Below are 12,663 nucleotides of genomic sequence, written 5' to 3' on the forward strand. Positions count from 1 at the left end.
AAAAAAAAAAAAAAAAAAAAAAAAAAAAAGCACATATGACTTTTCTAATTTGGATAAAGGTAGGAAGACTAATGGTAAGTTGTGAAAAACCTACTTATCAAGTCATGTACTGATTATATTTCCATATGGATTTCTAAGGTTTTCTAAGCTATACTCTGTTTACATCACATCACCTTGTATGGTTTAGAATGTAGCAAATGCTTCAGGATAACAGTGCTTGGTATTTATAAAACAGATGCTAAATAACTAACACAGTTTGGTCTTGTGAGCATAGCTAAGGGCCAAGTGTCTTTACAGGAATCTTAGGGATTAAAGCATACCTTGATGTAGAGATTTGTTGCACAACAATGTGAACATACTTAACATTACTGAACCGTATACTTAAAAATAGTTAAGATGGGGAATGTTATCTTATGTGTTTTTTACCACCATTAAAAAAAAATTTTTGAAGCTGACTTATAAACTAAACTGTTATTTCAATAGGTTTCCTGGGTACTATTGTGCCACAGAGACTCCTAACCTGAAAGTCAGAGTTGTGGCTCAGAACAAGTCTCCCTGCAATATGCCACTTTAGCATGAAGATTACTTGGAACTAAAAAAAAATCAAAACCCAAAGATTCAGGGAAAGCTCTTTACCTCCCACTCAACTGCCTAAATTTATACTGCAAAGAAGAGAGCTCTTCTTTTACCAGGAAGAGAGCTCTTGCTAGAGATTCCTTTTGTCCTAAGAAATTTATCTGTATAACAGGCCAAACTTTTGTTTTCCAAACATCTCTGCCTACATCTGAATGACCTTCCTTCCTTTTGTAGCCTTAGCCCAGGATGTTATATAAGCCTCAGTTACCTGGCTGCCCTTTGGGTATCATACTTTTATGGGGTAGCCTGTACGTATGTAATTAAACTTGTTTTTCTCCTGTTGATCTGTCTATGTCAATTTAATTAATAGACCAGCCAAAGAACCCAGAAGGGAAGAAGGGAAAATTTTCCACCCCTACAGCAGAGACAAAAATTAATTCTGCTTAATTCACTATAGGAATAGAAGTAGTCAAAAGGGAATTGAGCTGAACATGATCTGATGTAACAAGCAGTGGTTCTCTGAGTAGTCAGTCCTGGACCAGCAGCATCCACACCGCCCAGGAACCTGTTTGAAATACAGATTCTCAGGTCCCACCCCAAGCCTAGTGAATCGGAAGCTCTGGGAGTAGGACCACCCATCAGTTTGGGTTTACTACGGTCAGCAAGCCCACCTGGTGATTCTGATGCATGCCAAAGTGTGAGAACCACTGAGCCAAAGTCATCCTGCATAGCATAGCAGTGGGCTGCAGCCCGCGGTTTGGGAAAAAACTGGGGTGGCTGCTAATTAAGGGGTTGAGCTCTGGAGTCAGTGTTTGAACCCCAAGCCCTCTACTTACCAGCTGGGGGCCCTGAGCAAGTCAGCGGGTGTCTCAAAGCCTCAGTTTCCTCATCTGCAAAGTGGATCTCCCACACATGGCAGCTGGGAGAATTGCACAGGATAAGGAAAAGCTTTGGCACGGGGCTGGCCTAGGATCACATGCTGGTCCAGCTCTGGGGCTGGATGCCAAACCAGCTACCAGGGAAATCTTGGAGCAGGGCCCCTCGGCAGTCAAGTAAAGCCCTGGGACTTCTTCTCAAAAGAATGATTTAGATTTAGTTTACATAGGAAACCAATTATTTTAAAATACACATTAGCAATTTTAAAATAATAAATGTATGATATAGTTTTTTTTAAAAAAAAGGGTAGTCAGTTCTGTGACATGAAGCAGTGCTACAACTAAAGTTGGTTTTTTTCATCTCTATCAGTAACATATGACTGAAAACTCGGTCGCCTTCTAGGAACCCAGTGTCTCTAATTCGGAGAATGTGCAGCAGTAACTGAATCATTTTCTCTCCTCTCTTCTATCCCATCCTTTTTGTCTAAAACCAGGGTCCAAGCACCCTAGATGACCTCTTTCAAGAACTGGACAGGAATGGAGATGGAGAAGTTAGTTTCGAAGAATTCCAGGTGTTAGTAAAAAAGATATCCCAGTGAAGGAAAAAACAAAACAGATCATTCTAAGAACCGAAAGAAGAGTGCCTGGGATGTGGCCCTATTCTGTACAAAGCCACCATTGTCTCCACTTAATTCTTTGCAATTGTAATGATCAAGCAGTGAGGTCTAATTACTGAATAAAGAAATCCTTAGACATGTCTCACCTTGTCAAGTACTGACCCCTGTAGCTTACTAGATTTGAAAGTAACCTTAATTTGATGCATCTAATTTATGGATTTATAAAGAAAAAAAAAAGGCCCAGAATAGTTCCACGATCCTGACCAAGACCACAAAGACGGTGGCGGAGAGTTGGAAAGAATTCTGACGAGTCATACCAACTCCCTCCCTCCACTCGTCCACCAGAACAACCCCCTCTCTGCTCTCCCTCCACAGCCACGAAGGGCTCACATCATTCCCAACGTCAACTCGTATTTCACTCTAGTCAATGGCTATGGAGAAACAGACTTCATAAAACAGACACTTGTCTTTAAAGTCATCTCCCAGCACCGGCTGTGCCTCTTGAATCAATGACCCTTTGGGGGAGCAAAAGGAATGTATGTCCAGAGTGTCAGTTCCATTCCATCACTGAGGGGATGGCCTTGGTTCTGGTATGTGATGTGGAAAATAAAAGGGACAGGAAGGCATAGGGCCCTCCAGCTCTGGCATCCTGCAATGCTGGGACGCTGGGTATCTGAGAAACAGCTAGTCCTCAAGTTCTACTAGCTGAATCCAGCTGGGGGGAGGGAACGAGGGAGGAGCGTGGGAGAGGAGTAACTTTCTTCTGCCCCTTACCAGACAGTTAAAATGGCAAAGTCAAATCAGTCTAAGTTGGCCACGGCAGCCCACCACAGCAGTGCCCTGGAAGCCAGGTCTTTATCCTGACCACCACTCTCCCCTCCTCGGAAACACCCACAAATCATCAGCACTGTACCCATTCCCTTTGCCCAGCATCTCAACCTTTCTGTTCATTATCAGCCTCCTAATGAGCCTTGTTAGACATTCTTTTCCCAATTGCCCCTCCAACAAAATTTTAATTCCACATATACATTGTGTGTATACCTGTTTATGTACCACATTCACATCTGCGCTTTAGACGCAGTGTAAGATGGTTTTTTGACCCACCACTGCCCCCTCAAAAGCAATTTTAACCCCTGTGGTGTAAGCACATAGGGTAGCACGTCCCCAGAGGAAGAAAACCAGGCATGGCTGGTTTTCTTGACATAAGAGAACCCATTTTTGGCCTAAGCCATTTTGTGATCTAAGCCTGGCCATAATGCTTGTCCTTGAACAGGTCTCAGTAATTAATTACCTTAAGGAAACAATGAAGGAACAAATGACTGTTATCAGGCAAGAGAAGTAACAAGAGCAAAGATAATATATCAGTTGTAAAGACCCCCAGTTCTGTTTCAGCAGTAAAGACTAGCCTGAAGCACTCAACCACCAGATCAGCTGGAACCTAAGGGATGATGCTGTTGACCTTTTCTGACCCTCGTGACTTCAATCAACTAAAGCTTGGACTGTGGACCACCCAAACCCCTTCGTGAATATGCATGTACCCTTAGCTTAAAACTTCCCCAGTTTTCAGGGAGACACTGGCTTTGGGAAAGATCCCTGGTGTTCTCCTTACTTGCTGCAAGTAATAGATCCTTCCTCCTCCCACTCTTTGGCTTGGTTGCATCTTTTGGCTCAACACCCACGAAGAGGTGAACCCAGTTTTGGGGTAACATTGGGAGCAATAGCGCATGCCTTTGAACAATGTTCTTCGATGTTTTTATTTTTAACTCATGCTCTAGAGCCAAAATTGCCACACATTACTTTCTGTAGTTGACATCAGAAAGGTATGGGATTATTTCCACTTTCAAAATGCAGGAAATGACAACACTGAATGGTTTTAAAACTACACAAGCTCTCCTGAAGATTCTGCTATGACCTTGCTCTCAAGCTGAGAAACACTGCCTGAAAAGTACTGCCTTTGAGTCAGTTTTTTTAACCTAACATATTTGAAGTGTGTGCTGGGTATGTCAGTCAAGTTGGCTGCTGTAATTTTCCCAGGAGCTTCAACTGTGCACTTGAAGGCACTCCAAGGTGGGCACACACCCACCCCCCACCTCGTTCACCCTGTAGGGGAGCAGAATTTGCCCCCCTGTGTCTCTTTGGCATATTAATTCTTTTAAGCTGGTTATTTTCTAAGAAACAGCAGACATGGGAGAAACACTGAAAACCAAGCAGAAGTTACCCTTTTGTAAGAAACATTTACACGCACAAGGAAAATCTCCATCTGTAAGGGTGTCTCCTTGACTGTACCAAGAAGTGGAGGATGACCAAATCTCTAGAAACTTAATCAAAGGAGAAGGCAAAGGCTCACATCTGCATGAAAAGCTCACCCCTGTTTACCATGCTTTCCCTGGTCACCTCCCATAACTGACTCCCCACTGTGCACACCCTCTTTTGTCTTTAGCCAAAGATGGTATTCAAGGTGAAAGCCTTCTCTCCCATGTATTCATGTTATTCAACTTTTGTGTGATTTTCTCCTGTTAATCTGTCTCATGTCCATTTAATTCTTAGACCAGCCAGAAGAACCTAGAAGGGTAGAGGAAAATGTCTTCCTCCCCAACAACCCATAGAGCGGGCAGGGGGCTGTCCATAGGCTGAGGAGTTGCATCTCAGATAGGCAAGTCCTGGTGATGTAAGAATCTAGAACAAGGCCAGCCAGTGGGCCAGGCGTAAATGAGTTAGGCAGTAGATAGTGACTTGAGGGCAAGGTCGGGGGAGGTCATATATTTAAATTTGCTTGGGGGCTTCCCTGGTGGCGCAGTGGTTGAGAGTCCGCCTGCCGATGCAGGGGACGCAGGGTCGTGCCCCGGTCTGGGAAGATCCCACATGCCGCGGAGCGGCTGGGCCCGTGAGCCATGGCCTCGGGGCCTGCGCGTCGGGAGCCTGTGCTCCGCAACGGGAGAGGCCACAGCAGGGAGAGGCCCCCGTACTGCCAAAAAAAAAAAAAAAATTTGCTTGAACATGAGCTAAAAAAAAAATCTCTGAAAGGACACAGAAGAAACTGAGGCAGGAGACAGGTGGGCTCCAGGCTAGGCATTTACAACTGGCCTCCTGTTCACACCTCCTGGGGTGAGAAGAAGATGGGCTCCAGGCCAGACATTCATTACCAGGCCCCGGTTTACATTTCCTGGGCAAGAGACAAACGCGCTCCAGGACTACATATTTATGACAAGACTCCTGTCTATATTTCGAGATCTGCACCTCGATATAAGAAACAGGAACAGAGTAGATAACCGGACACTGGACACTTTTATGGCAGAGACAGAGAGGGGCTAAACCCTGTTAAAAGATCGAGAGGTCAAACATTTCCCATCCTTGGGGCAAGGGAGACACTACGCACGCACAAAAGCCTTCACAGGGTCAAAAAGGCAGGAGATGCCAAACCACAGTAAGTCCTGCTACCTCCCTCCAGAGGCCTTTGTGATGAAAGCCATCTTGACTGAGGGGTGCGTGTACACCCAGGGGAAGGTCCAGAGACAAATTAGCCATGGGGTCAAAACAATACAACTGGCCAAGAAGACAAAGACCTGGAAGACTGCCCTCTCATAAAGGGTTTCAACTTCCCAAAGGCGCGACTCTCGTGACTCTCTCACTGAGTTCGCCTGTGCTTCTTTCCGCATGTACTCTGCTTTTCCAGGAAACTTTTCACTTTTCTCTTTACCTTCTGCCTCCTCACCTGAATTCTTTTTTGACAAGGCAGGCAAGAACTAGGGGCCCAGGCCCTAGCTGCTGGCCCCTGTGGTCCAGTGGTTAGGACTCCCAGTCCGGGAACTAAGATCTTGCTTCCAGCTACCGCTCGCTGCTGCTTGCTGCAAGCTGCCACTTACTGACGCCTGTGATCAAAATCAAAACTGGTATCAGTGGTCACATGTTAGTATGAAACCGAGTCCCCCTAAAACTGAATTCCCCTGCCGAGTTTATGATTAACCTCTCTATGAAAACCTTTTTCCCCTTTCTCATCCCCTCTGACCTCAATCCTGTGCTAACCGAACAATGATCAACCAGAGTCAGAGGACTAAAAATGCTCTTGTCAATAATATCCTTAACATACTCAGGCTGTTTCTCCAGGGCAAGATGAGCTAACAGACTGCCCCCCTCCTCAGGTCATGGACAACCTGGCCAAAGACTCATAAACCTTAGGCATCCTGACTCTTGAAACTGCGATTAACAAATGTCACAAGACAATGATTAGCCCCACCTTCTTTGTCCTTCCCCTTTAAAAACCCCGTAACTCGAAGACCAAATTGGAGGGGATCTGAGGCTCACCTCCCACTCCTTTGCTTGACAACCTGCAATAAACCCTTACTCTGCTGCAAATGCCCGCTGTCAGAGTTTGGCTTTCTGAGCAGCAAGCACTCAACCCCTTGCTCGGTTTCAAGGAAAGGACTGGGCAGATGAGGGACAGAGGTGTGAAAGCCACTTCTCACTTCATATTTTATTGTACATTTTTGGTTTTTCAACCCTGTAAATGTGTGTCCCATCAAAAAGAATAAAAGAAAATTTTAAATGAAAACATTTGTAAAATACCATATTGTTGCTTTTCATAATGAGCCTCTTGTCATCCTCTTTATTATTTGGAATAGTCAGAACATACAACCATCTAAATTTTGGGAAGTGCATTGGAACCTATTTCAAACACTCAGAAATTTAAGCAGAAAAAAAGAAAAATGAGTTCTAACCCTTCCATCAAGAAACAAAGGAGATTTTTATACACCATCAGGGAATGTTTAAACACAATCTGTATCATTCTAATTCATACACGAGCATTCTCATAGCATCAAAAGCCTTAAACATTCCTAATGACTAGTTATATTCCACTGTAGGGATACCCCTTAATGGTCTCAACTATTTCCCCATTGTGGGGCATTTAAATTACTGTCATTTCTGATTCTTCTAACTAATGTTATAGTGAATACCTGTTCACTTCTTTGTCAACATATCAGATTCCTTAGGAGAATTTCGGAGAAGTAAATGTCTGAGTCAGAGGGTATGGATATTTTTATGCTTTGTGAAAGAGACCACCTAGTTGACTTCCAGAAGGTTGTATGGATTCATATTGTTACAAACAGGCAGGAGAGCACCAACTTCACCCCCCAGACAGCATTCATCAGTCTCATTTTAACTACTTTATTAATCCCAACAGTACATATCTTTTATTATTTCTGGTTTTTATAGGAATCCCCCACTACAGATGGTACCCAAATTGCAATGCTCCAATTTTCCACTTTTCAGCTTTAAGATGGTACAAAAGCAATGTGCATTCAGTAGAAATTGTACTTCAATTTTTGAATTTTGATCTTCTCCTGAGCTTGAGATATGCAATATGATCCTCTCGTGATGCTGGGCAGTGGCAGCCACAGCTCCCCGTCAGCTGTGCAATCACGAGGGGAAACAACTGATACATGTACAACCATTCTGCACCCAGACAACCATTCTGTTTTTCACTTTCAGTACAGTATTCAATAAATTATGAAACAGAGCAGGACCCTGCCGAGGCCCTCCAGGGTACAAGCCCCTCCTTGTCTCCTGTTGCTTGTTTGTAGAAAAAGCTTTTGTCTCCTAGGCCCTCCCCAGGTTCCAAAGAGCAGACCCAGTTAATGATTAGAGAAGTGGAAAATGCAGAAACAAAGGAAAGCAATCAAACAAGAAAAGTACTAATAGCTTAAATAATAGAGTCACAGGACTCCTAGTTCCTGCTGAATCTGACACATATCTTTGAGTTGTTCTGCAGAAACTAAGTGGAAGATGTTGACTACATGCTGACCACAAGCACACAGACCCCAGACTGGTTGGAACCAGAAGACTGATGATTGAGATTCCTGAAACACCACCCTGTTACCTCACCACCAACCAATCAGAAAGAATGTCCATGAGCCGATCAGGCACCCTACGACCCTCTCCCATAATGTTGCCTTGAAAAACACTTGCCTAAAAGCCATTGGGGAGTTTGGGTCTTTTGAGCACTAGCTGCACATTCTCCTTATTTGGCACCCTGCAATAAACGCTGTCCCGTCCTTCACCACAACCCAGTGTCAGCAGACTGGCTTTGCTGTGCATTGGGCAGGTGGACCCAAGTTTGGTTCAGTAACAATTTCATGAGATTTGTAACACTTTATTATGAAATAGGCTTTGTGTGAGATGGTTCTTCCCAACTGTGGGCTAATGTAAGTGTTCTGAGCACATTTAAGGTAGGCTAGGCTAAACTATGATGTTCAGTAGGTTAGGTGTATTAAATGCATTGACTTCCAATATTCAAGACATAACCCCATCATAAGTCAGGGAAGATCTTTATTCTCCCACTGAGTTTATGGTTGGGTACTGTTTTGTAAAAGATATTCTTTCTCTTGTTTGAAGCACCCTGTCAAGTTTGTTACGAGATTGTGAACACCAGGGTGTAGATACTGTACACTGCCTACTGAGTGTCTATGGTGATACGGAGGTTCACTCTTTTGTTTGAACAGTATGATGTGTTAATCAATTTAATTCCCAGGATAAACACACTATCCATTCATGACTGATTATCCCTTAACACTATTAAATTAGACATTCTAAAATTTTATTTAAGGTTTTTACATCTTTATTAATAACCAACATTAGTCTATAGCTTGGAGTTTTATTTTTTGTTGTATGTGCTTTCTTGAGTTCTAATGTTTAGGTCATGCTAGCTTCCCATTTTCACTTACGGTTTCGATTTCAATCAGCCTCTCACAAAGTAAATATACACTATCCCTTTCAATTCCAACATATGTAAAGCACCTACTACAGGCAAGGTATTATACAAGATGCCATAAGAGATACAAATTGTCAGACCTCTGAGATGCTAAGTCAGTGATTCTGAGATCAGGCGAGGGAAAGGCTTAATCCAAGAAGTAGTATTTCAACTGGGATTTGCAGGAGCAACGTTGAAGACAACATGCAGAGAAGGGGCAGCACTGGACATTGAAAAAGAGAGGAAACACAACAAATAAACATCGTGTTGTTAAGAAGGAAGACATTTTCCTCTACCCTTATAAGGTCTTCTGGATGGTCTAAGAGTTAAATTGACATGAGACAGAGTAACAAGAGAAAATCAAAGTTTAATAACATGTATACATGGGAGAGACCCAGGAAAACTGAGTAACTCACCAAAACGGCCAAAACCCTAACCTTAAATACCAACTTCAGCCACAGACAAGAGGATGTTGAAGGTGGGTAGAGTCAGTTATGGGAGGTGACTAGGAAAAGCACAGTCAACAAGGGCAAGACTGTGATGCAGATTTGTGCACTGCCTGAAGTCTTTTCTCCCCTCTCATCCCTCCGTCTCCCACAGCAGCTGAATCCTCCTAAAGCACCCATTTCTACTGAAAAGTCTTCACTAACAAGTACAGTATTTATCAATTACATAATATGTCAAGGTCGGCAGGTATTAACTTACTCATTGCCTGATCCTTCAGGATTAATTTTGACACTGACACTCAGGGACCTCCACAAATTCACACCAATCTCCTTTATTTCCTTCCACTTCTGTACAGGAGAGATGTGCTTCGGCAACGCTATTTTATGACAAAATCTTGCACATTCCAGCCTAGCATAAGCCTCCCCTCCTTTCAATGAACTCTCCAAGAGTCTCACAATCTTCCCTTCTTATTGTAACCCACAGTATTTCCCCCCTCTCACCACCCCGGACCCTGAATTCTTAAGTATCCAAGGTCTACCTGTACTCTGCAATACCGGGGCCACTACACTAGGTGGCTATTGACATTAAAATCAATTAAAATTAAATAAAATTTAGGGACTTCCCTGGTGGCAGAGTGGTTAAGAATTCACCTGCCAATGCAGGGGACACGGGTTCGAGCCCTGGGCCGGGAAGATCGCACATGAAGCAGAGTCACTAAGCCTGTGCACCACAACTACTGAGCCTGCGCTCTAGAGACCACGAGCCACAACTAATGAGCCCGTGTGCCACAACTGCTGAAGCCCGCGTGCCTAGAGCCAGAGCTCTGCAACAAGAGAAGTCACCGCAATGAGAAGCCAGCGCACCACAACAAACAGTAGCCCCTGCTCGCCTCAACTAGAGAAAGCCCGTGCACAGCAGCGAGGACCCAACACAGCCAAAAATAAACTAATTAAATAAATTTTTAAAAAAATTAAATTAAATTTAAAATTCAGTTCCTTCACAGGAGAGAAGACACAGAGACATAGGAAGAGGAGGAAGTAATGTGACCAGGGTCATAGAGATAAGAGTGAAGTAGGCCCTGAACCAAGATGGCGGAGCAGAAGGACACGCTCTCATTACCTCATGCGAGAACACCAGAATCACAACTAAGTGCTGAACAATCATCGACAGGAAGACACTGGAACTCACCAAAAAAGACCCCACATCCAACGACAAACGAGAAGCCACAGTGAGACGGTAGGAGGGGCACAATCACAATAACATCAAATCCCATAACTGCTAGGTGGGTGACTCACAAACTGGAGAACACTTATACCACAGAAGTCCACCCACTGGAGTGAAGGTTCTGACCCCACGTCAGGCTTCCTAACCTGGAGGTCTGGCAATGGGAGGAGGAATTCCTACAGAATCAGACTTTGAAGCCTACTGGGATTTGACTGCAGGACTTCAACAGGACTGGGGGAAACAGAGACTCCACTCTTGGAGGGCACACACAAAGTAGTGTGTGCATCGGGACCCAGGGGAAGGAGCAGTGACCCCACAGGAGACTGAACCGGACCTACCTGCTAGTGTTGGAGAGTCTCCTGCAGAGGCAGGGGGGGGCTGTGTCTCACCGTGAGGACAAGGACACTGGCAGCAGAAGTTCTGGGAAGTACTCCTTGGCGTGAGCCCTCCCAGAGTCCGCCATTAGCCCCACCAAAGAGCCTGGTAGGCTCCAGTGTTGGGTTGCCTCAGGCCAAACAACCAACAGGGAGGGAACCCAGTCGCACCCATCAGCAGTCAAGCAAATTAAAGTTTTACTGAGCTCTGCACACCAGAGCAACACCCAGCTCTACCCACCACCAGTCCCTCCCATCAGGACACTTGCACAAGCCTCTTAGATAGCCTCATCCACCAGAGGGCAGACAGCAGAAGCAAGGAGAACTACAATCCTGCAGCCTGTGGAACAAAAACCACATTCACAGAAAGACAGAAAAGGTGACAAGGCAGAGGGCTATATACCAGATGAAGGAACAACATAAAACCCCAGAAAAACAACTACATGAATGGAGATAGGCAACCTTCCAGAAAAAGAATTCAGAATAATGATAGTGAACATGATCCAGGACCTTGGAAAAAAAATGGAGGCAAAGAGTGAGAAGATGCAAGAAATGTTTAACAAAGACCTAGAAGAATTAAAGGACAAACAAACAGAGATGAACAATACAATAACTGAAATGAAAACTACACTAGAAGGAATCAGTAGCAGAATAACTGAGGCAGAAGAACGGATAAGTGACCTGGAAGACAGAATGGTGGAATTCACTGCTGCAGAACAGAATAAAGAAAAAATAATGAAAAGAAATGAAGACAGCCAAAGAGACCTCTGGGACAACATTAAACGCAACAACTTTCACATTACAGGGGTCGCAGAAGGAGAAGAGAAAGGACCCAAGAAAATGTTTGAAGAGATTATAGTCAAAAACTTCCCTAACATGGGAAAGGAAACAACCACCCAAGTCCAGGAAGCGCAGAGAGTCCCACACAGGATAAACCCAAGGAGAAACATGCCGAGGCACATAATAATCAAATTGGCAAAAATTAAAGACAAAAATTATTGAAAGCAGCAAAGGAAAAATGACAAATAACATACAAGGGAACTCCCTTGTATGTTAACAGCGGATTTCTCAGCAGAAACTCTACAAGCCAGAAGGGACTGGAATGATATACTTAAAGTGATGAAAGGAAAGAACCTACAACTAAGAATACACTACCTGGCAATGATCTCATTCAGATTCGATGGAGAAATCAAAAGCTGTAGAGACAAGCAAAAGCTAAGAGAATTCAGTACCACCAAACCAGCTCTACAACAAATGCTAAAGGAACTTCTCTAAGTGGGAAACACAAGAGAAGAAAAGGAACTTCAGAAACAAACCCAAAACAATTAAGAAAATGTTCAAAGGAACATGCATATCGATAATTACCTTAAACACAAATAGATTAAAGGCTCCAACCAAAAGACACAGGCTTGCTGAATGGATACAAAAAGAAGACCCATATATATGCTGCCTACAAGAGACCCACTTCTGACCTAGGGACACATACAGACCGAAAGCGAGGGGATGGAAAAAGATATTCCATGAAAATGGGAATCAAAAGAAAGCTGGAGGGCTTCCCTGGTGGCACAGTGGTTGGGAGTCCGCCTGCTGATGCAGGGGACGTGGGTTCATGCCCCGGTCCGGGAAGATCCCACATGACGTGGAGCGGCTGGGCCCGTGAGCCATGGCCGCTGAGCTTGCACGTCAGGAGCCTGTGCTCCGCAACAGGAGAGGCCACAACAATGAGAGGTCCGTGTACCGCAAAAAAAAAAAAAAAAAGTAATCATTGTATCTCTTCAGGGTTTGGGAAGTGAAGGTTTAAAAAA

At 44.1% G+C, this 12,663-nt stretch overlaps 2 protein-coding genes across 2 annotated transcripts in view; one reads left to right on the forward strand and one right to left on the reverse strand.

The window, feature by feature from the left end:
- The window catches only part of S100G (S100 calcium binding protein G), a 4,667-nt gene extending 2,459 nt beyond the window's left edge, over window positions 1-2,208 (forward strand). The window contains exon 3 of the mRNA XM_007454842.1: window positions 1,946-2,208. Within this exon, the coding sequence (XP_007454904.1) occupies window positions 1,946-2,050 (105 nt within the window). The 3' untranslated portion in view covers window positions 2,051-2,208. The remainder of the gene's footprint in view (window positions 1-1,945) is intronic.
- The window catches only part of CTPS2 (CTP synthase 2), a 122,098-nt gene that overhangs the window by 47,325 nt on the left and 62,110 nt on the right, over window positions 1-12,663 (reverse strand). The gene's annotated exons all lie outside the window — the stretch shown is intronic.

Source organism: Lipotes vexillifer, unplaced genomic scaffold, assembly GCF_000442215.2.
Source record: "Lipotes vexillifer unplaced genomic scaffold, Lipotes_vexillifer_v1.1 scaffold586, whole genome shotgun sequence".
Taxonomy (NCBI): domain Eukaryota; kingdom Metazoa; phylum Chordata; class Mammalia; order Artiodactyla; family Lipotidae; genus Lipotes; species Lipotes vexillifer.